We start from the raw sequence: 22,618 nt of genomic DNA on the forward strand, positions 1-22,618 counted from the left end.
TAGTGCCCAAATATGATAGGGCAAGTGGGTCTTCTGGTTCCAATGCTTCACCGGATTGTCCGGGGTATTGCTAGATGGATGTTTGACAGATAAGAGTTTCTTTGACAACGCATATCGGAAAACATCGTCTTGTGCATCTTGAGATATTCAGTTTCAACAGAAATCGAATGTGCTGAAAGATGAGGCGTTCCAAGCAAAGTCTGTCGCGATCAAGCCTCCCAAGCAATTGTGCCACCGCGGCTCAAGTATCGTTCGCGCGTAGGGGGCGCTGGAGCCAGATCTGGGCAAAAGAATATTATCCTTGTTCGCGGCTCTTGCTGGTTCCAGAGGCGAATCTAGGGCAAATGTTTTACGCCGTCACACACGCTAGTCTGCCTTGATTTAACTCCGAGCTCCGAGATTGGTTGTCTGCCGCGCCCAACTAGGGGGTTGTGGTAACGAACCCCATGGTGGCCCCCGTACCCCACTGGTTTGTGTAGAGGTGCCATTAATATAAGACACGGACTCTGGAGAGCAATTTTCATGGGGAATTTGTCGTGCAGACTGCAGTGAGGTTCAAGTCGAGGGGTCTCGACCGATTGTAGAACTTGGGGAATGGACAACCTACCTGTGTGTTTTTACCCCTGGGCCTGGGTGATTGCCATTGAGATGAATTCCAATGTATAAGATGGCGCCTCCCCTCCCGGACACATACTCGAAGTCAGGTGGTCAGCTGTGGTGGTCTCCAGAACAGACGTCTTCCGGCTCATTTCTTCTTTGGAGCTGCGCAACCGTGCAAGTTGCAACTCCTTCTGCGGGTCACTCCCTAAGTCGGACGTCCGCATCAGGCCCACTGGTAGAGTTGCCGTTTCATCAGCAGCTGCCGACGTTCAAGTCATCCAGTACCGATATCGACGACCCAGGCCGAAAATCCGTGAAGGAAGGAAAAAGCAGCAGTGTGCGAAGGACCGGCAGATGCTCCAAAGTCGAAATGCCGATTTCTTCTACCGAAACAACGCTGGCAGGCACGTCACAATCTCACGTGCCTCGATGATGTATGCTCTTATCATCCGAAACTCGAGTGCAATTATCCGGTCTGATGCGAGAAATCAGACATACCATTCTTTCAAGTTTAACAATCGAAATCGCATTGACACGGGACCAACGAGGAAGCGGCGATCTGTTCGGTGACGAAAGGAAGAAGTCTGGAAGGTACAGAGAGCTTGTCAAGTTCGAAGAAGCGGAAGACTTCCGCGGGAACTTGTTGCCAAAATGGTGGGGAAGGTTTCGTCACAGAATCTGGGGCCCCAATAATGCCCAAAACAACGATCGCTGGCACGGTAGTTGCGACTTGCAGCATCTTGCGTGTCGCGCCCTGTCAAGATCCTCCAAGCCCGAGGATAAGGAGAAAGCAAATCCGAGTAACCGAGAGCTTTTGCAACTGCCGTTCAGGAGCCAAGTCTCGAGTCGTTCTTTGTCCATGTAGCCTCCTGTGACACCACGGCAGTTGCAACATGGCTCATTGCCGAAAGCTGCATCTCGCTGGTATTCAAACAGAGTATTGGTGTAAACAGCTGTAGAACATATAAGGTCCCTGCTGCAACTTGAAGATCAGAGGAGTATCTCTTGTGCACCACTCTTCCACACCCTCCCTCTACATTCTCTTCAACTGAGGCTACTCACACGATACACCAACCCATCACTACTGCCAGCCGAGCATCTTGAAGTTTAACACATCATGATCATCGGCGAGCTACTGCCGCTTCTGGTGGCATACTGGCCAATCGTGCTCGCAGCATCAGTAGCCGCATATCTTCTCAACAACAAATTCTACAAAGGCCTAAACAAATACCCTGGTGCTCCGCTAGCAGCATACACAAACTGGTGGCGCTTCTTCGAAGTATGGGGCCAGAAGTCAGAGTATACTCACAGGGAACTGCACAACAAGTATGGAGACATTGTCAGACTCGGCCCTAATGTTTTGTCGTTTGCCGACCCCAAGGCTATCAAGACCATCTATGGCTTGAACAAGGGAATGACCAAGTCGGACTTCTACCCCGTTCAGCAAGCTGTCTCAAAGGGCAAGCGTCTGCAATCGCTGTTCTCGACCACCTGGGAGGACTACCACGCCAAGTACAGAAGATGCGTCAACGGTGCTTTTGCCATGTCCTCGCTGGTCGAGTACGAGCCTCTGGTCGACAGCACAACCGATGTTTACATTGAGCGTACCAAGGAGCTTTACTGCGGAGAAAAGGCACAGAGATGCGATTTCACTCGCTGGTTGCAGTTCTATGCCTTTGATGTTATTGGCGAGTTGACTTGGAGCAAGCGTCTGGGTTACATCGAGAAGGACGAAGATGTCGATGGCATCATCGCCTTCTTGAACAAATTCCTCTCGTACGCCGCACCTGTAAGTGGCTCTTGACCTATACCTTTGATTGAACATCACTGACAATATTTTCTAGATCGGCCAAATGCCTTTCCTTGATCTTCTTCTTGAGAAGAACCCCCTCAAGCTTCAACTCGAGAAGTGGGGTCTTAACAAGAAAGTTTTCCCTGTCACCAAGTTCGCACTCGACCGCTCAGGTGAGCGCAAGGACGAGATGCAAAAGGTTCGCGAGACTGGAGTTGTAGAGAAGCGTCCTGGCCGCGGTATCGACCTTCTCACAAAGTTCAACCAAGCTCAGCACGACCATCCTGAATTCATGACCGATGCTCAGGTTTTGGCAGCATCGACCAGTATGGTATTTGCTGGCAGCGAGACTACCGCTATCAGTTTGAGCAGTGTCTTCTACCACTTGGTCAGACACCCCAAGGTCTATGCAAAGTTGATGCAAGAGCTTGATGAAGCAGCTGAAACCGGTGCAATTCAACAACGCGAGAACAACAAGGTATCCTGGGCAGAGAGTCAGAAGTTGCCTTACCTTGACGCTGTCATTCAAGAATCATTCCGCATGCACCCTGCCGCTGGTCTGATTCTTGAACGTATCACTCCCAAGCAAGGCATTGAAATCTGCGGCGAGCACATTCCCGGCGGCGTCATCGTTGGCTGCAACTCCTGGGTCCTGCACCGCCGCCCCGAAATCTTTGGCGCAGATGTCGACACATTCAGACCTGAGAGATGGATCGAGGCCGATGCCACGAAGCTCAAGGAGATGAAGGCCACCATGTTCCAATTCGGCGCTGGCGCCAGAACATGCATTGGCAAGAACATCAGTCTGTTGGAGATTTACAAGCTGGTACCTACCTTCCTGAGAACTTTCGAGATCGAGATGGATTGTGATGACTGGAAGACAAGAAACGCATGGTTCGTCCGCCAGAGCGAGTTCTACACAAACTTCAAGTTGAGAAATGTGCCTCGCGAGGTTCCTGTATAGATCAGATAGCAATTCTGTAATGATACCCAAGTCCTGTTTTCAAATCTGTCAGTCAATAATGTCAATACCTTGAGTGCTCGGTGTCAAGTCTCCGTAGGGCCTCGGCCACCAACCGTTGAAACCTTGATGGCAACCCCGCTCTCCCTGCTCTTTGAAAATACAATTATATATCAACCCCACACTCCCTGACTCTTGTGACAGTCAAGAATCGATTCGACAGAGACATCATGCCAGACATCACTCTGTACTTTCTGCAAGCTTCTCGTTGCATCCGCACAGCCTGGCAACTCGAAGAACTCGGCCTCGACTACAAGGTCGAATTCACAGAACGCGAAAATGGAAAAGCTCCTCAACACTTCAAGGACAACTCTGGCGACGCATTGGGAAAGTTTCCTTTGCTCAAAGATAGAGACTTGACAGTAGCGGAAAGCGGTGCTATTGCTGAGTATGTTGAGAGTCGTGCAAAGTCTACTCGGGTGTTTTGAGATTGCTGATCAAGACACAACAGATACTTGTGCGAGAAGTACGATACCGAGAATAGACTGCTTCCTACAGATTCAGCCACACGCGTGCAGTGTCTTCGCTGGCTCCATGCATCGGAAGCCACGTATGCGCTGCACGCGCTGGCCATCCTCTACACCCGCTGGTTCGGCGCCGACAACCCAGCCGCAGCCGAGAAGATCGAGGAAGGCATGGCAGTAAACGTGTGTAAAGACATGGACTTCCTGGAAGCACATTTGAGCAAGAGCAACGGAAAGTTTCTGGTTGGAGATAGTGTTACAGTGGCTGATTGCATGATGCACTTCTCGGCTCAATTCATCCTGACAAGGCAATTGGGGACGAAGGGGAAGAAGTGGGAGAGGATTGAGAAGTGGATCGCCGACTGCGAGAACACGGAGAGCTACAAGCGTGCAGTCCAAAAGACAGGCCACAAGCTGTAGATTCCAGCTATACACATCTCCAAATAAGATATCAGATATACCAACATTTCGCTACATGAATTGATGCGACAAGGTGGAAGAAGCACGAAAAAGTCACGATGATGTCAAGTACGTTTTGCCAGGGTCTCGAAGCTTCCCCCACTCATGCCAAGCCTCTTTCCAAATGAGACCACGAGATTGCGGACCCCTCATTCAGACCTTCTCTTCCTCCTTCCATCTACCAAATCACACTTCTCTCCAAACCACCTCTTTCTATACAAAACCAAACCGTCAAAATGGTCGCCCAAACCGCCGAGTTCAAGAAGGCCGTCGAGGACAGCCGTAAGCTCCAGGCCAAGCCCTCGGATGACGAGCTCCTCCAGGTATGAGAGCAGCAGCTTCGAGTAAAGAGGAGACACGCGAGACTGACTGTGGTTGGTGTAGCTCTACGGACTGTTCAAGCAGGGTACTCAGGACCCTCCTATCGAGTCCTCTGACAAGCCCGGCATGTTCGACCTCAAGGTAACGCCTACACCCTCTCCCCACAACAGCTACCCAGCAACAAGAACAAGTCACTGACACGTCTCTTCCACGACAGGGCAAGGCCAAGAGAAACGCATGGCAGAAGCTCGTCGACGAGGGTGTCACCCCCGAGGAGGCCCAGAAGAAGTACGTCGCTCTCGTCGAGTCGCTCAAGAAGAAGCACGGTTACTCTGGTTAAATAACGACTTTTTTTCGTCTTTCGAAATACCCCTTCTGTCATGAAATAAAGAGAAGCAATACCATACCATATTCTGCATAATACTGCCCCTTGCTTGGTCGCCATCCTTACGTGTTTCTTCCTTGCAGCCATACAGCATACTAGCCAGCCTCAACCAGCCGAGCTACGGGCACCTCGAGCCTCATTCAGCCATCTTCGATGCATCAGACGTTATTCATCAACCATAGCGAAGCTCCAGATACCATCGTCACATGGTTGGATTGTACGTTTGCCACATAACGCCCTTCCAGTCGGGTTCATTGTGGGACCTTTCTGCACACCATGGCACCTCGTTGGTAGCATAAGGTGCAAGTGGCAGATCGTATGGCATTCTCACACCAATCATTCTGTCGACCCCTACCAAGGTGGCGTCCACGTCAGGGTCGTCTTTCTTGAAGACAGGCACCATAGACGCTTTCTCTTCCTTGTCAGCAAGCCACTGTGGACACACGAGGACACCAATCTCGAAACTCGAGATGTTGACTTCTCGATTCTTGTTTGCCATTTCTCCCCAAGCCTGTTTCGACAGGTTCGCTGATGTCACTAAAGTCCAGTCGATCTTGTTGCAGTCGCTGTCAGAGAATCTGATAAAGGTCTTGATATGTGGCGCAGCACGACGGCGACCTGCTTGTTGCACGCTGTTTCGCTCTCCGTTTGTGTCACCTGCCCAAGTGCACAGCAGAGGCTTCATGTAGCTCAGCTGCTTTTTCTGTACGTCCGAGTCCAGCTTCATATGTATCGAGCTTCCAGATTGGTAGCCGTCTAACGAGCGACGGATCTCATCAGCAGTAGGGAAGATGACCCGAACCGATGCTGGTTCTGACCTTGGTCGTTGCCCAGTAGTAGTCGTTCTTAGAACATCGAAAAAGCCATTCAACCATTTTTCGTACAAGGTACCGATCGATGATATCTGGACATTGATCTGAGCCCTGCTTGCTGGTGTAGTCGCCGGAACTTCTTTCAGGACTTGCTCTAGACTAGGCCAACCCCAAAGACTTTGTTTGTTGTCGGCGGTATCAGAGCCGATTTGCTGCTTGCCCGGCACACTGGCAATGAGGGCAGCCTTGATAGACGAAAAATCGTATCGTTTGAGCTGGTCAATCAGAGGACGGGTAGGATCTCTGAACTTGCTCTTGTAACCTTGCAGATAGCTGAGCAGCTCTCGTTTGAACCGAGCACCAGAGCCTATGGGAGCTACTAAAGTCTCGTCGTCTGTACCGGATAAAGGTAGAAGTGGTGACCGCCAGACTGCTTGGGTGAGATTTGTCCAATCTTGGGTAATCATGTTGGCCGTATGGATGATGATCTGTGCGGTATCGTCATGTCGAATCAAGATCATCATCTTGGAGTGATGTGTTCCATAGGCAGGTAACCAGATATGCATTGTTTCAACGTTCGGATACTTCTTTGCTGTGGCTTCGAGATTGAGTCGAGAAGGGTTGTTCGGCTTGTGAAAGCCATGGATAATTTTGGTCTTCACCGTATCACGGACATCTTCGTCAAGGTGGCTCATAATAAAATCAATGTCCAACAGGAAGTTGAATTGCCATTGCTCTTTGATCATAGGATCTCCAAGAATGTCCGAGAGTGTGACTGTGTCAACATTTGCTGAGGCCGGCAAGTCGCGAATTCTGGTCAATTGGAACGGCGAAGATTGTGTGGTTGTAGACTTTTCTTGTTGCTTTTCTTTGCCTTTGTTCTTGCGCGAGAGAGGAGGAGGGCTGATAGGTTTTATGGGCGGTTGAGCGAGGTCGGCAGGCCAATTCCAGCTGTACTCATCTTTTGGCGGTGACTCAGTGCTTGCTGTCGAATCGCTCAACCGCATCTTCTTTCTTGGTCGGTCACTATCTGGAAATTCGGCCATTGAAGGTGGTACTGGTATGTTGGTTGGTAAATGTGATGGTTTGAGTCAAATTAGGTTTGAGGTCGTTGAGGTAGGTGACCCTGTCAGCTTCGTGCCTGCCTGGCCGAGCCCAACTCGCGCCTCAGGCAGGCGGCGACTTTTTTTTCGTTCTTCCACATGAAACGGACACAACAGTCTTCACACTCAGCCTCCAGTAATTTAGCGCCAATTCTGTGTAGTTTCCAATGGAAGCAAAAAGGTGATGCCAGAAATTGGTAGAAGTATTCAGCTCGATTATTCTGCATGATCTACCATGACTTTTGTCGTCTATCTTCGTTTAGATGCCTGTACCATCCTGTGCTATCCATGCTATGAATTAAGAAAAATGAAGGGAGAAGGAAAGGGGAATCAACGCCTCATAAAACCATATCGCTTTGAAAAACATCAAATGCGGATTGATGCAAATGCACACCGGGTACATTTATTGGGAAGAACCACCAGAGATGGTAATGACCTGGCCGTTAACCCAGCTGCCGTCTTCGCTGGAAAGGAAAGCAACCACACGGGCGACGTCCTCGGGGACGGCACAGCGGCCGAGAGGGCAGTGATCGGCCATGAGCTTCTCGATCTTCTCGGCGGGCCACTCGGGTGTACCACCAGGGATGTAGTGCTATAAGATAATTAGCGTCGAGTTATCAGAAAAGTGTTGATGGTATAGCAAGAGTCGAAAGCCTGTATACAATGGGAGTCAAACTTACCCAAGCGTTGGAGGTGAACATGTCTGACTTGATACCACCGGGAGCAACACCGTTGACGGTGATACCACGCTTACCGAAGTCGGTAGCGAAGGCCTTGATCATACCAATAACAGCCATCTTGGAAGCGTTGTAAAGGACGTGGTCACGAACACCCAGAAGACCAGCAGCGATAGAGGACATGAGGATCAGACGACCGTTGTCCTCGAGGTGCTTCCAGGCAGCTTGACCAACAAAGAACTGGGCGCGAGCGTTCAGGTTGAAGACGTGGTCGTACTTCTCCTCAGTGATCTCCTCAGTCTTGTCCCAGGACTCGGTACCGCTGTTGGACATGACAATATCGATCTTGCCAAAGTGCTTCTTGGTCTCCTGGAACAGACGCTCAATCTCAGAGACCTTGCTGACATCGGCCTGGATGGCGATGGCCTTGGCACCGCTACCAGTGGCCTCGATCTCTTTCACGACCTCATCAGCGGAGGCCTTGCTGCTCTGGTAGTTGACAACGACGCTGGCACCGCGCTTTCCAAGCTCAATGGCACAACCACGACCAATACCACGGCCAGCACCGGTGATGAGAGCGACCTTCCCGTGGAGAGAGGCAGTAGGAACAGTGACGACGCCTTGAGACATTGTGTTGGATTCGAGATGTGGTGTATTGAATGGGACTGAGATTTGGTGTAACGGTGATGCAGCGAGTGTTGAAAGTAGATGTGATGATGGAGATATAGAAACCAGCAGACCATGGACTCACCAGCCATTAAATATCACTTACCAACGTTGAGCTCTATCACCACGAATACTCGAAACAGCTGTTCTATCCAGAGTCCCGATACAACGAGGACCGAAGTGTTGAAAGTCAAGGTGGGGAGCCGAGATGTTTGAGAGACCGAGCACTGCGTTTCGAAGCCCCGAAGCGGAGCGGACGGGGACGCCCTCAGGCACAGCGGACGTGAGACATGTCTTCCTAGCAAGAAGTCCGACGATGGATGATGAGCATTGATCTTTCGGTTGCGCCAAAATAGATGCCGTCGGAGAATTCTTGATGCAAGGCGACGATCTTGTCCGTTCGGTTCGCAGGGGCCGCAGGGTAGAATTGGTGAGGCAACTTTTCTCGTCAGGGCCAGGTGCGGGGCTGTCTGTGGCTCCCAGCCATGAAGTGTACAAGGGTCGGAGCGAACTTGAGCGAACTTCCCTTCTACATCCCAACGGTTCGATATTCACAATGTCGTGGCGGACAAAAGATTCAAAATGATAGCAGACATGTTTCATTCTGAGTGTTGCCTTGATGCACTCATTATCAATCTGCCTACTTCATGCTTCTCCCATTATGAACACCACGGTGGTGCGGCCTTGCTTCTACTCGTCCTTTCAAATGCGCTTTCCTGGACTCCGAGCAATGGCTGCCATCCCAAACATCTCCCCAGTATGCATGAACAACGAAGAGAATCAGCCAAGGAAGCAAGAAAAGGGAAAAGGAAAGCTAAAACCGAAAAAGAAAATGGTAGAGACGCTGCCGATAAGCTTGCGTGTTCTACATGTGAATATTAAGTGCTCATTTCGTCGTGGCATCATGGTAAAAATCGCCTCCCAAAACAATCCTGCCAGAAATGACTGGAGCTAAGGGAAGCATGCTTGTCGCTATACCAAATCAAATCAATTTGTCAGCTTCGAAGCAAAGAAGAAAAAGAAGGCCATTCAACAACAGTGTTGTTAAGATCAGACGGCCTTGAGGGTATCGTTTCGAAAGCCAGTATCAACCCGGGAACGCCAAAGGATAAAATTTGTTCGGTCATAAAGACTTGTGTGCGTTCATCACCAGCCTTTGTAACCGATAGAGGTGGCACGCTGGTAGACGGGAAGCTTGAAACCCTTCTTCATCTCAGTCTGGACGAAGAGAGATGCGCGCTTGAAGCGGCGGTCCTGGTACTTATGGAAAACGGCGTTGTGGTGAACATCGGGAGTCTCGCAACACTCAACCATGACAGCCAAGAGCTGGCGGATCTGTGCGTAGGTGTAGTTGGAGTAGTAGACGTGGGCCTGAGTCCATTCACCTTTGCGCAACATCAGGCGGGCAAGGCAGTGGGCACCTGCAGCCAGGAAACTCGGCGTACAGCCAACAAAGCGTTCGTCCATGATGGTGATCTCCAAGAAGTATTTTGCCAAGGTTCTGGTCTCGAGGTCGTAATCGTCGGCCTTGCTGATGCGGCGCAGGAAACTCATGGGACCAGGCCAGCCAAGCTCAAAGGAGAGCATGCTGAGCATGTAACGCTCAGCCTTGAGAATCTCATCCTGAGTATAGCCTCCGTCAACCATGTAAACCACCTCCTGGACCGAGGGGCAGTTGACTTCCTCGTACTTCGCGGCAAGGAAGATGGCAGTGGCACCGACGAGCTGCAGCTTGCCTAGTGAGATGACCTTGCAGGAAAGAAAACGGTCAATGTAGTTGACAGCCAGGAACAGAGTCTCGGGCAGCAGGGTGAAACGTGTGTGGACCTGGATCATCCAGTCCATAAGCACGGACCGCATCGACCATTGACATTCGTTCTGGTAATCCATGTAGTGTGCATTCGGACGCATGCGTTCCTGCTCGGTGTGAGTAACTCGAAGTCTGACGATCAACAGGAATAAGACATACCTCGAGAGTACGCATGTACTCGAAGATTTCATCACCATACTCGGCAACCATGGATGTGTCCCATTGATCATCCTCAATGTCCTCGGCAGTACGTGTGCTCTCGACGACTTGTCTAGCCTCCTCAATCTCTCTCAATGTCTTGGCAGTATGCTTTGGGCACAACACGACTGTGGCTCCTCCAGTTGTGTTGTCTGTGACACCACCCCGCGTCACCGTTTGACCTGCTTCATAGAGTTCCTCTTCATAATCTTCGTCATACTCATCGTCGTTGACGGTCATCAACGACTGACTCAATACGACGACCTTTTCCTCAGTTTCTGGCGCAAACTGCTCCAGCGCGTTGGTATCCACGATGACTGCCTCCTGGCTGGTCAGCACTTGAGGCGGCTGGACAGGTGCAACCGCAGTCTTCTCCTGGGTGTTGTCGAGGACAGTGACTTGTTGTTGAACTTTGGATTCGTCAAGAGTAGCGTCAGGTGCAGGTTCTGCGTTCTCGTCGGGAGTAGGTGCAGCTAGATCTCTGAGAACCGGTGCGCTCTTCTTTGGTTGCACTTTGCTGATGGTAGGGAGGGCAGCGGCAGGTGCAATAGAAGTAGTGATGTTCTTGACAGCGAGAGGCTTCTGAGCAGGCTTTGAGAGCTCGAGAGGGTCGAGGTAAATGGCAGCTGCCTTGCCATTGTCATGTGCTTTCACAGCATCGACTGCCAGTGGAGCTGTCCTGATGGTGTTGCTCACATCGGCAAAGACAGCACGCTTGGCAGCAGGACGCACAGCACCGTTCTGCATCAGGGTAGGTAGGGTGGTGGATGACTTGTTGCGCTGGTGAGTACCCTTGGCTGTGACTGGATGCGAAGGAAGAGCGTTCTCGTCATGGACGCGCAGAGGGCGTTGAGGTCTTTGGGGCTATTTGAGGTTAGCGATGGGTTTGAAGGATGCTTGTGAATGCAGGTTCGGAGAGAGTGTTTTTAGAGCAAGAAAGTAGCATGTGGGTACACGTGTTGGTGGACGTGTTCAAGATATGCAAGGGCATATTCGTTACAGCAAAACAAACAAAGCAGCGTAGGGTCGCATCTTGAAAAAGAAGCATAGAATAGTGCGGGATTAGTGCAGGAAATCGAGTATCAAGATTACCTTTGCATCCATGATAGGCAAGTCGAGACAGGTCGGGAGCAATGTGCGGTGTAGAGACAAGTCAGAAGCGCGTCGCCGGCGAATCTTCAAAGTCTGCGGGATAGCCGTACGGGCTGGCACGCGTGTGGATGAAGAGACAGCTGGAGGACAAAGAGGACAGCAGTTCAGCGCAGGCTCATGGCGAAGTAAGAAGGTAGTCGATGGTCGAGGAAGATCCTAACATAAGATTGCTAGGAAGCCCGAATGTCAAAACATCCAAAACGGTTCCATCAACAAACAGAAGAGCTGCATAACAGGTTCGCCAAGCCGCTAGCGTCAACTCTAACCCTGTCCAATGTAAACAAGGCCTCCTTCACGTCGTCCTGCAAACCTACAAGATGGCATTTCCTCCCCGAATTTCTCACAAACGATCGAATTTCCGATTTAATTATCATGCATCATATCTTGTCATATGCTTGATTATATCGGCTATATTTTTGGCCCAACCCTCCGCTAATTCAACTCGAAGCACGCGTCCCTCCTTTTGCGACTTTTCGAACGCGAGTCTACACCATCGCACGTGATCTTCAAGATGGGGTCCTGGTTAACCCATCGCCTGGACTCGAGGATAGATACCATCAGAAAGCCTTTTGTAAGTTCTCGAACACCTTGACAGAGATTTCTTGAGCCTTGTTATCATGCACAAGCTTCGATCAGAAGCAAATCATGGTTGGTAAGACACTAGATGTAAGGCCCCTCGATGAGCTGTGCCAGTGTAAGGTTAACCTTCTGCCCTTTAAGCAACGCTCGTTGCTGGACGAAAAGAAAGGGGAGCTCTCTCCCGTCTCTAACTAATTGTCCATCCAAATGTCGCTAGAACCGTCGCGCAGATTGCGACTCATGCTAGAGACGAATTCCCTAACAGTCGCGACCTCGGCACGCTTGCAAGTTGCGCCGGCGCATCTTGAAACCGACATATTGCAAGCAGACCCAATCTCATTCTTGAACTCCACGGCCCCTTGCCAACCTGCCATCTATCAAAAGCGACCTCAGCCTCTCTCTACAAAACGGTCACCAACCTCGATTCAGCTGTGACAGGGATGAGTCCTTGTAGACAAAGCTTCCACCGCGGGCAGATCAGCCTCGTCATTCCGACGGCAATTGTCGGCATGGTATCCGTAAAGCCGTGGTAAATGACTTGCGCACACGCTGCGCCCACAAACCACGCACAAGATGTCAGGCGCAAAGTCGTTCTCGTCACCTGCTTGTCATTGATTTTCGCTGCCGCACCAAGGATGTTTCAGTCTCATCGTTCGTAGGCGGTCTGCCTGGAAGCCCTTATAGGCGATCTGACACAGACCCATCCTGAAGGTGAGGTGTTAGCTCCACCGTATATTGCAACTCGGACCACACATTGCTTCTGCGCGCATTCCACACGGCTTGGCAGATCCGTCGCATTCGAAAGGAATCGAATAAGTCGGTGTTCGCGATTAAGTGGATTAGTTGCACGGCTTAGCGCCTCGGGGGGAAGCAGTGCAAAGAAGCGACGTTCAGAGTGGGCGGTGCGTTATCAAGCACTTAGGAGGAGAGCAATGCGAGCGAGCGGATCTGCAGCGCTATATGCTTGTGTTATGCGCGTCTACATGAACTGGGCCTTTGAGGTCATTGTATCGGTGTACGAGTGCATTGCGCGGAAAGCAGTTTGGGAGATACTGGTATGCGCTTGCGTAGCACAGATTGGATGACAGACTCGAACACAAGCACGCAGTTTGACAAAGATGGCAGACAGACTCGAAAGAGCAGGGCGATTCGGCCGTCCAAGAGTCAGACACCGCTCTTATATGGCACAAGCGGAACTAGACGTGGGCAAGCGCAAAGCCTCTAATTGGCTTCCACAAGCCGCCCACAGAGCAGCGCTGTTGACGAACCTATAGACAGACAGAGTCGAGCCTGCCATGTATTCAGGTGAGGCATGCTGTGCAGGAGGAACCAGGCTGCTTGGATCTGCTTCTCTCAACAGAGCAATCTTGATAGCAGTATCCTGATATGGAAGCCAGACCGGCTGCGGCTGTGTAAATGGATAGACGGCCAGGGCAGCCAAATGATGATTTTTGAACAAAATTCAAGTTGTTCTAGCATTCTTGATTCAATGCGATCACAACAGTGTCAATTGTAAAAGAGAAACAAAAGGTGTTTCGCATGATGAATGTGGGCGTGATGTGTTAGTGGGCCGGATTCTCCGCCTGGGCTGAGAGGGACAACCCAGTAGCTTTCGCACTGCGCTCCAAGACGACTTCCCCCACCTCACAACCTTCTTCTTCTGTCCCAAACCTGGTTGTCTGCTATCATCTCATTGTATCTTTCTCATCTCGCATCTTGTTGCGCTCTCGTCTCTCGAGTCGTCGGCCATTGCTCGCTGCAATCCCGGCTCTTCACCATCGCCCACCACTCTTGGGGTGAGCGCTCAAGCGTACAGATAACGAACAGACATCCTGTCCACCAGACGTATACAAGGGATCGCCAACGTTTCTTGATCCAAGGCTGAACAGCAGCCACGGTGGTTGCTTGCTGAAAGCGCTCGAATCGGTTCGTCGTTGACCCTCTCAGGCGGCTCCCCAGCGCCCGCCCAGTCCCAACCGCCATCAATGTCTTTACGCCAGCGCTATCTAACCCCATGATGCACCATCTCTTCTGTTCCACTCATGTCAAAGGCCAATCGAGAAATCAAGCGCTGACCAAACCGCTATTCCAGCTCTTCCACGTCCCTTCCCATCCCGTTGCGCCGACGACAACGTCACCACCACGACACCCGCATATCTTCCCACACACCTCTCCCAGTGCCAGCAAGAGCCTTGTCTACATCTAAAAAGCCCACAACAACCAAAAGAAGCATCAATTATGGACGTTGGTGACCTCTTGGCAAGAGATGCACCTCGGGCTACCGTCGCCAGCGAGGGCAGACCATCGAGCCGTCAGCACTCGACTCGACATTCCTTAACGTCGCAAACACCTCAATATCACGACCATATGTATGATGGTGCAGCTGATGCTGCCCCACGAACGTATGCTGATCCTCCTCGCTCCTCACGCACAAAGCAGCAGAAGCATGTCACTTTTGAACTTCTCCTACCAGAAGGTCAGAACCGTGAGCACCGTGCTCGTCTTCCCATGCGCGTCATGATCTCTCCCCATGACACTACGGACTCGATCATCACAACGGTGCGCAATTTCTATGGCCTGTACGAGGGACCGGGTGTCAGCTTTCAGGACAAGGAAGGGCGCATCCTAATCGCGACCTTTGAGAACTTCGAGCACAACATGGTCGTCTACGTACGTATGACTGCTCCTGATCCAGCTGTGGCAGCTGCTACTAGTCAGATCCGTTCGGCTACGACGTCTCCTCGCAAGCCCAAGTTGGCTGCTCCAATTGACATGCGCCCGCCATCGCGCAACTCTCGTCCTGCGTCGCGCGCAGCTCCTGGAAGAAGCCTCTCTCCTCAATCAAACCGTAGCCATCGCAGCATGTCCAAGCCACAATCTCGCAGCGGCTTCCGGTCCAAGGACAAAGAGAGCTTGTATGATGATATGTATGCTGGTGACACTGATTATGACAGTGATGGTGCGCACAGTCGTCGCTCCAAGATCGAGCCTCATGCGAGTGCAGAGATCAGTGTCGAGAACATTGTCGAGGGTGGCAGGAGGAAGCGGGCTAAGTTTGACAGCTCGGTATGCGCTAGGGCTCCGCTGTGGTCCCATGTCTGGTCTAACCTTGTCCCAGGAACTTCCTCTCTTTGTGCCTCCTCAGGTGCCAGCGGCGAACTCCATCTCGTCCATCTCCCCCCAGCGACGCCCTGCTAATGGCGACATCGTTGCGTCTCCCTTCTCTTGGTCCAACCAACGCAACGTCACCTACCAGCAGCCTCTTCCGTCACCCCAGAGCTACACTGGATACTATGGCAACATGCAGACCCCATACAACAACACGACTTTCCGCAGTCGTCCTGTACCCACCTTCCAGCCTCGCTCGTCTGTTGGAGGTGGCGCCATCTTGCCAACTCCTGAGCCCACCAACGCCAGTGTCATCTCGGACGAAGATGTCGCTCTGCAGCTCATGCGCCTCGGTGATGCTTCCAACTTCTCCCACGGCCGTACCTCAACCTCGACTATGGATGACGGCCTAAGTGGCAAGGCAGATGCTGCTTCCTCGGCTGGCGAGGAAAGTGACGCTGTCGATGAGGAACCCTCTAAGCCTCAGCAGCCTGCTTCGCATGTCGCTGGGCCGCGCAGGAAGAAGCAGCGCGTGCTTGACGATGTACTTCCAAGCACTGACAGCATTCAGTCCAGTGGGGACGATTACTCTGAGGTCGATAGCGATGTCCCAGAGTATGATGAAAATGGCGTTCACGTCGCTCGCGCCATGTCCAAGGCAAAGGGTCTGCCTAATGGCAAGCCTCGCGACAGTGTGTCTTCTATTAATGGCACCAAAACCGGCAAGAGCCGTGGTCCTGGACCGGTCAAGTCCAAACCAAAGTCGAACTCGACCTCGTCTTCGGCCAAAGTGCCGATCTCGCCAGCCTCTCTTCCATCGCAGTCTCGTAAGACGTCGGCTGCTTCCACTATCAACTTCCAGCATCAGCTCGGCGCTGACGAGGAAGATCTATCAACCAAGCCACGTTGCCAGAGATGCCGCAAGAGCAAGAAAGGTTGCGACCGTCAACGTCCCTGCGGACGCTGTAAGGATGCCGGCATTGGCATCGAAGGATGTGTCAGCGAAGACGAGGGCAATGGTCGCAAGGGACGCTATGGTCGTCATATGGGCGTGCCGGTTAAGAAGACTGAGCTGGCTTACGACGCTTACGATGCTGTCCCGATTACTGCCGCTGGTGGTACTGGCGAGTTCCTTGCGCCTGCCCTTCCTGACAAGAACAAGAAGAGGAAGCGTTGAGCTACTAGCGGTCACCTGACCAATTTCGTATGTTTTTTTTTTTCTATTGCATTGGGCATTTGGAGTACATGTTGGGCAGGGGAGTTTTGATTCTCAACCACACATCCGCAAGATCTCTTGGGCAAGCAAGCGTTCCTTTTACAAGTTTCTGAGCTGGTCGTCTCTCATTTTGCTTTACCAGACTACATGCATAGCGCGTACACACACATCAAATGCTACTTACCTTTTACATCATTATCGCCTTTTCTGTGCGCCGAGGACTGTGATAATGTGGCTGTATGAATGCACGATGCTTTTTGAATTGGAGTAGTGTCCATGGAAAGACGTGATTTTAGTGCATCTCCATGGCCAACGTCCAACGTCCTGATCAGAAAGCAACTGTGCATTTCTCTGCATAGTAGTTCTATCAATCAGTGACCTGACGGTTGGAGAAAGATGCTCACCATGTTCAGAAAGATTATCATTGTCGTTTTAGGACAGTTCTGGAGGATGATACCTTGAGATAGTTGTCAGAAGTCGGTCAAATGATGGTGATGGTATTGAAACTGCGTATCTCGAGTTTGGTAGGAGCAGCTGGAGTAGTGTGAAACAACGAAGCTTTGGTTAAATTGTCATGTTTCTGTCCTAGCGATATGCATCGAGCCCAGGTACAACTTAAGACCTATCCACAGATACTAGCAGATTCGAGTCATCTGATTCATTACACTAAGAGTGGTGCATGACCTGGGAGTCAGGTGTGAGAGAGCCTCAGAGAGGTTGATATTGGTGACAGGGTCGCGCCAATAACAAAGCGAGATAGAAAGGCTTGGTCCCGTGCGGCAACTCGTCATTGAGGCTTCGAGACCTCGACCGCCGTGACCACCTGCACTCATCCTGATAAACAACAACACTCTATCGAATCGTTCACCGCCTTTCACTACGCGTTCATTTGCTCAACACTTCACCTGCGATAAACACCATCACCGCTCGCAGCCCGAAGCACCACAATCTCGAGCACACCTCACTCGCGCAAGGCGCCCCATCGCACAACATGTCTTCCTCGCGCAAGAAGCTATTGAAGGTCTGCTCTCGATGGAGTCGAGAATTTAGTGTCGCGTGGTGTTCTAATAGCCAATAGGTCATTATCCTCGGCGATAGCGGTGTCGGCAAGACCAGTTTGATGAACCAATATGTACGATACCCCTCCATCGACTGTACCGAGCAGCAAGATTAAGAGCAAGGAACAATGAGACTGATGGACGTGATGCTCTCAGGTCAACAAGAAGTTCAGTGCTAGTTACAAGGCCACTATCGGCGCAGACTTCCTCACAAAAGAAGTTCTGGTCGACGACCGACTAGTCACCATGCAGGTGCGCAAGCCATTTCTCTACAGAACTCGTCTACCCCAGTCCATCTAACACAATCGCTAGCTCTGGGATACTGCTGGTCAGGAGAGATTCCAATCGCTCGGTGTCGCTTTCTATCGTGGTGCCGACTGCTGTGTGCTCGTCTACGATGTCAACAACTCCAAGAGTTTCGACACCCTCGATAGCTGGAGAGACGAGTTCCTGATCCAAGCCAGCCCTATGGACCCTGAGAGCTTCCCATTCGTGAGTTACCACTTCATGTGCAAGTCTTGATCAAAGACGACGCTAACAGGCAGCAGGTCGTGCTCGGCAACAAGGTGGATGTGGAGGAGAGCAAGCGCATGGTTCGTCATATGTAATTCGAAAGTGAGATGTATACGGACTGACTGTGATACAAAGGTCTCATCGAAACGTGCCATGGCATTCTGTCAATCCAAGGGCGGTATCCCATACTTCGAGACCAGTGCCAAGGAAGCCATCAATGTCGAGCAAGCCTTCGAGGGTAACCCATTCCCGAAATCTTGTCGCAACTTGCACAGTACTAACATATTTCAGTGATTGCCCGTAATGCTCTGGCCCAAGAAGAGAGTGGCGACTTCAACGCAGACTACCCCGAAACAATCCCCATCAACCTCGACAACGAGCGTGACGGTTGCGCTTGTTAAACACTTATCTTAGCGTTGTCGATTTTCGTTTCCTTCATGCCATTCGTTCTACCACAGGCGTTTCTATTTTTGCATGTGGGATGGCCTCAAACACTCTATAACCAGGGGCTCTGTCTCATTTCCTCGTGCACTGACTGCTTCATTCGTCGGTACCTGCGGTGTGAATATAGTATATATACCTATAATACACCACCTAGTTCTATGTATACAGGTTCTCTTCCGATGACTGATGGCGCGAAGTCGATTTGATGCCTCGGCAACGTCATGCAGTGACTAGGTAGTCTGCTATGCCCTAGATCTTATGACTCGTTGTCGGATTGTCTTCCATAGGATTCGATTTGATATCACTTCGGCATATACTGTCACTCTCCTTCGAGCTCTCTTTACCATCAATTGTGAATGTTCTCTTCCTGTGCTGATGCTCATCTCTCCACGATCGCTTTGTTACGCACGATAGGCGCTCGTAACGATGTCATACAATCTCGATACCTTGCCCCACAAATTAAACGTTCCTTGTCCGCGAGCGACCAGTGACATCCCCGTTCCTTGCATCCCTCGACCAAGCATCTTGATTTCCTGCACCCACCTCTTGGATATCTCTTGGCAATATAAATGGTCCTGGCCGCACGACCAAAAGCCTTTTTGATGTCGCGACTGTTGGTCGAGTTCCTAGGAGTACCAGCCTGCCTCCAGATGCCATCGCCATAGTCCCTCAACAAAACAAAAAAAAAATAACGCGATTCGTATTTCGCAGCCGAGGTCAGGATGGACAACACCACAGTCAGAGATTTTCAATCGCCCAGCGGGACGGATAGAGTAACTTTTCAGGAATCAGAACCAGTCGGACGAAATTCTATGGCAGTTCCTCGCAGTCCAGAGATTCTTCCTGGTCGCCAACAACGATTTGGAAGTGTCGCATCGGGAGCGTCATTTGAATCGAACGAGACCACACGCCATAGACGATTGTCCAGATCCAATACAGTCAAAACTTATCATGAACCTACTCGACCTAACTGGCAACCTGGTGCTGAACCTGGAATTGATACTGATGCCGAAAGAGTGAGTCCGCACCTGGAAGCTTTGCGTGCGCGATGCGACATCTTGGTCGCGGACTTTGGCGCAGAGCAGCTCGAAACAGTGCAAGTTGAGAACAATTCTCTCGAAGAGATTTTGACTGAGAAGAGACCGCCTCACTTGCCTTGCCGCTGGATCTCGGTCAATGGCTTAAGTTGGGATGTCATCAAAATTCTTGGACAGCACTATGGACTGCACAGACTGGCTATCGAGGATTTGATTCACACACGCACTCGCACCAAGTGTGACTGGTACTCTGATCATGCGTTTGTGGTGTTGACACTGCAAAAGCTCGTTCGCATACACTCGCATTCTGACTCCGAGGACTGTGATTGTTCTGACGATGACAAGGCGATTTCGTACGACGACATTGACGGATCAAATGACCACTATCCAGAACGTGAACGTGTGCCTTTCTGGAAGAAGCCTTTCAAGAGGTCGAAGAGGGCCCAGTCTTCACATGACCTGCCTAAATATCGTGATCCCGAAGGACTGGACAAGATGGGAGATATGATCCGAGCACACAGTTCAACAAGGGATGGTGCACCACTACAGAACATCAGAACGCTCCATCGTTATGAGAGTATGCAGAATCCTGAGCACACTCTGTTCATGGAAAAGCACTCTGCCCTATTCGAGGAGAATCTCGTCGTCAGTGTAGAGCAGGTCGCGATTTTCCTACTTTCTGACAATACTGTCATCTCATTCTTCGAACATTCTGGCGCCGATATCGAAGAGCCCATCCTGGAACGATTGAACAGTCCGGCAACAATGTTGCGTCGTAGCGCAGATGCATCACTGGTATTGCAGGCCGTCATCGATGCCATTGTCGACTTGGCCATTCCTGTCAAGGAAGCCTACAACAAAGCCAGAAAAGATCTGCAAATTGATGTGCTGACCAACCCGTCAATGAACACTTCCAAAGCCCTCCATATTTTCACTGAAGAGATTGACATGCTGCAAAACCTGTTCAAGCCCATCATCAATCTTGTCAATTCGCTTCGAGACCACAAATCAACGGAGCCTTATCCTCCGGAAGCAATGTGGGATCTAGAGTCGACGCCACGGAAAAAGAAGAACGAACACCGAAGACCACAACCCAAAAGGCTATATACTCAATCGCCTACAAGTGTGGTTGTGAGTGCTTTGGCTCATGTATACTTGGGAGATGTGCTGGATCATTGCATTACCATTATTCAGTCGCTTGAACAGATGGATGCATCGGCTAATAACTTGTCATCGCTTATGTTCAACACTATCGGTAAGTTCTCCCTCAAGCGACTTTGTCACAATCAACAAGAATCAAGATCCCTAACTTTCCCACAGGTGCTCGCACAAACACAAACATGTCCATCATCGCCCTCGTAACCGTCTTCTTCGCACCCCTGACCTTCCTCTGCGGTTATTTCGGTATGAACTTCCAACACTTTGAAGGCATCAGACACTCGGACGCCTACTTCTGGTACATTGCTGTACCAACGACCCTTGTCTTTATGATGTTGATTGGAGGTGGTGTTGGGTACAGGACTGTCAAGACTTGGGCGGCGAGATTCCATCTTGCTAAGGCGAGGAGAGGTAGGAAACAGAGGCAGCAACAACTTAGAGCTCGACAGAGGCAAAAGGCTATGATGGTGTAAGTGATAAAGTGGATGGATGGGAAGGTGTAATGTTGTTGTAGATAATTAGAGCATTGGGCTAATGCATGGTTTTTTCATGATCTGGTTGGTGCTGAGGACGAGTGAGTCGCGTTTATTTGCCATGACTTGTCGGTTGAAACATTTCTTGGTCGCCTGTCACTAATGTAGTCGCGTAGCAGTCACTAGGCAAGTCTATCATGATTCGCATCTCATAATCAGCTCACTGGTCTTAAAGCAGTGTCAAGGTATGATTTGCAATAGATAAGACATGTCGACAGAGAATAGTCTAGGAGCAATCATAAGGACGTTGATGACACAATGGCTAGATGAGGAGATGAGGGACGAGGAGGCTGTTTCCTACCGACCTGCCATACGGAAGACTTATGGAAACAATACATCTAGAGCCATAATTAGCGTGGTATTGGTGGAAGCGAGTGTCGGTAATGTGTTTCTGGTTGTAGAGCTGTCTTGGCTACAAGTGCTAGTATCTGCTTGCGAAGCGTAGCGATCGCATCATTGCTATCGCCTGTCGTAGGTCAGGATTTGGAACAGAGGCTAAGCGCTGAAGAAGCTAGAAGTAGCAGCATCTTTACAAGACTCGCATGTTTGTCAACAAGGGCAGTTTCACCAGACGAGATAACCAACCAAGGAAGGAAAAATAAGGAAAGGGGATCCTGAGACTTGATAGCTTCTGGGCCATGTCAACGAATAAAGACAAGGCCTCATAGATTTTGTTGTAGCTGCTGCGGATCCACCCATCCCTGAGTCTGTGAGCGGCTGCTTATCTTCCTAGACTTACGGCTGGGACTTTCTTCGTATTGCAATACTTGTCCAGTACTACAAGGTGACATGGATACGAACCGATTTTCGATCGGCATAGAGTATGCGACGGTACTGCTCGGTACACGTGTGCGCTGCAGGATTTTTCTTGCAAGAGATTAGTTCGGTTAAGAAAGTTGTTTTCGGGCTTCACAGGAGATTATATCAACTGTGTGAGTGGATCTTGATGGTGTGGCTCCATGGAGCGAGATGGAGCAATTCTTCCGGTTTGCATGAACGGGTTAGGGCAGATCATAACCAACTCGCGGTAGTGGTTTGAGACAGTCAATATGTTTGTAAGGTGACTCTGACATCCTGAAATAGCTCGGATGATCCTTGTCCGAGAAATGGATGAGGGGAAGTATACATAGAAGAGATACATGGCGGATTTAAGAGTCTTGAAGACATTGAAGGATGCTGGTGACGAGTAACAGAGTTCGAACGTTGTGCCTGACAGGAAGAGGATTCCGGAAGTCGGGATGTGTTTGTTGCTCGGCGTAAGCCACCAAGCAGCCCTGGACGCCTCCCGCGTGTTTGGCTTGACTTTAACCGCATGGACTTGAGTTTTTGCAGACGTCCATTGCTACATCGAAGCTTTTGTGTGAGCATGAAGCTTCTATATCGAGAAGTAAGATTTCAGCCGCTCGGCTGGCTTGGGTTGCAGCCGCGGGCAACAAGACGTCGCGAACTGTGCGATCGCATGAGCTTGATAGAGCGAGAGGAGCTTCACCGTATGGTTGTTGTATGCCTCGA

The 22,618-nt window shown here is 50.6% G+C and overlaps 9 protein-coding genes across 9 annotated transcripts; 6 read left to right on the forward strand and 3 right to left on the reverse strand.

Moving 5' to 3' along the window:
• Nucleotides 1-1,717: 1,717 nt before the first annotated feature.
• M437DRAFT_37171 (cytochrome P450 oxidoreductase) lies at nt 1,718-3,356 on the forward strand (the record flags this gene model as incomplete). Its single annotated transcript, XM_041019580.1, has 2 exons — nt 1,718-2,389; nt 2,484-3,356. The coding sequence occupies 2 exons, from the start codon at nt 1,718-1,720 to the stop codon at nt 3,354-3,356; spliced, it is 1,545 nt and encodes a 514-aa protein (XP_040884618.1).
• Nucleotides 3,357-3,583: 227 nt separating this feature from the next.
• Nucleotides 3,584-4,297, forward strand: M437DRAFT_38469 (uncharacterized protein; the record flags this gene model as incomplete). Its single annotated transcript, XM_041019840.1, has 2 exons — nt 3,584-3,788; nt 3,912-4,297. The coding sequence occupies 2 exons, from the start codon at nt 3,584-3,586 to the stop codon at nt 4,295-4,297; spliced, it is 591 nt and encodes a 196-aa protein (XP_040884619.1).
• Nucleotides 4,298-4,572: 275 nt separating this feature from the next.
• M437DRAFT_80241 (acyl-CoA-binding protein) lies at nt 4,573-4,997 on the forward strand (the record flags this gene model as incomplete). Its single annotated transcript, XM_041027318.1, has 3 exons — nt 4,573-4,659; nt 4,721-4,798; nt 4,875-4,997. 3 exons carry the CDS (start codon nt 4,573-4,575, stop codon nt 4,995-4,997), a joined length of 288 nt encoding a protein of 95 aa, XP_040884620.1.
• Nucleotides 4,998-5,259: 262 nt separating this feature from the next.
• On the reverse strand, nt 5,260-6,687 carry M437DRAFT_16176 (phospholipase D/nuclease; the record flags this gene model as incomplete). Its single annotated transcript, XM_041018849.1, has 1 exon — nt 5,260-6,687. A coding segment is annotated over one exon (1,428 nt), but the record flags the coding sequence as incomplete, so codon positions are not given.
• A 673-nt stretch (nt 6,688-7,360) lies between these two features.
• Nucleotides 7,361-8,264, reverse strand: M437DRAFT_37645 (NAD(P)-binding protein; the record flags this gene model as incomplete). Its single annotated transcript, XM_041019675.1, has 2 exons — nt 7,361-7,549; nt 7,638-8,264. 2 exons carry the CDS (start codon nt 8,262-8,264, stop codon nt 7,361-7,363), a joined length of 816 nt encoding a protein of 271 aa, XP_040884622.1.
• Nucleotides 8,265-9,446: 1,182 nt separating this feature from the next.
• On the reverse strand, nt 9,447-10,548 carry M437DRAFT_36359 (uncharacterized protein; the record flags this gene model as incomplete). The annotated part of the gene is made up of 2 exons (XM_041019429.1): nt 9,447-10,217; nt 10,270-10,548. The coding sequence occupies 2 exons, from the start codon at nt 10,546-10,548 to the stop codon at nt 9,447-9,449; spliced, it is 1,050 nt and encodes a 349-aa protein (XP_040884623.1).
• A 3,858-nt stretch (nt 10,549-14,406) lies between these two features.
• Nucleotides 14,407-16,324, forward strand: M437DRAFT_36734 (uncharacterized protein; the record flags this gene model as incomplete). The annotated part of the gene is made up of 2 exons (XM_041019498.1): nt 14,407-15,105; nt 15,158-16,324. 2 exons carry the CDS (start codon nt 14,407-14,409, stop codon nt 16,322-16,324), a joined length of 1,866 nt encoding a protein of 621 aa, XP_040884624.1.
• Nucleotides 16,325-17,354: 1,030 nt separating this feature from the next.
• On the forward strand, nt 17,355-18,335 carry M437DRAFT_61995 (ras-related protein-like protein; the record flags this gene model as incomplete). The annotated part of the gene is made up of 7 exons (XM_041024008.1): nt 17,355-17,384; nt 17,442-17,495; nt 17,578-17,673; nt 17,734-17,913; nt 17,970-18,014; nt 18,070-18,172; nt 18,226-18,335. 7 exons carry the CDS (start codon nt 17,355-17,357, stop codon nt 18,333-18,335), a joined length of 618 nt encoding a protein of 205 aa, XP_040884625.1.
• Nucleotides 18,336-19,190: 855 nt separating this feature from the next.
• On the forward strand, nt 19,191-21,046 carry M437DRAFT_36212 (uncharacterized protein; the record flags this gene model as incomplete). Its single annotated transcript, XM_041019403.1, has 2 exons — nt 19,191-20,670; nt 20,736-21,046. The coding sequence occupies 2 exons, from the start codon at nt 19,191-19,193 to the stop codon at nt 21,044-21,046; spliced, it is 1,791 nt and encodes a 596-aa protein (XP_040884626.1).
• Nucleotides 21,047-22,618: the final 1,572 nt, after the last annotated feature.

Source organism: Aureobasidium melanogenum (assembly GCF_000721775.1).
Source record: "Aureobasidium melanogenum CBS 110374 unplaced genomic scaffold scaffold_1, whole genome shotgun sequence".
Classification (NCBI taxonomy): Eukaryota; Fungi; Ascomycota; class Dothideomycetes; order Dothideales; family Saccotheciaceae; genus Aureobasidium; species Aureobasidium melanogenum.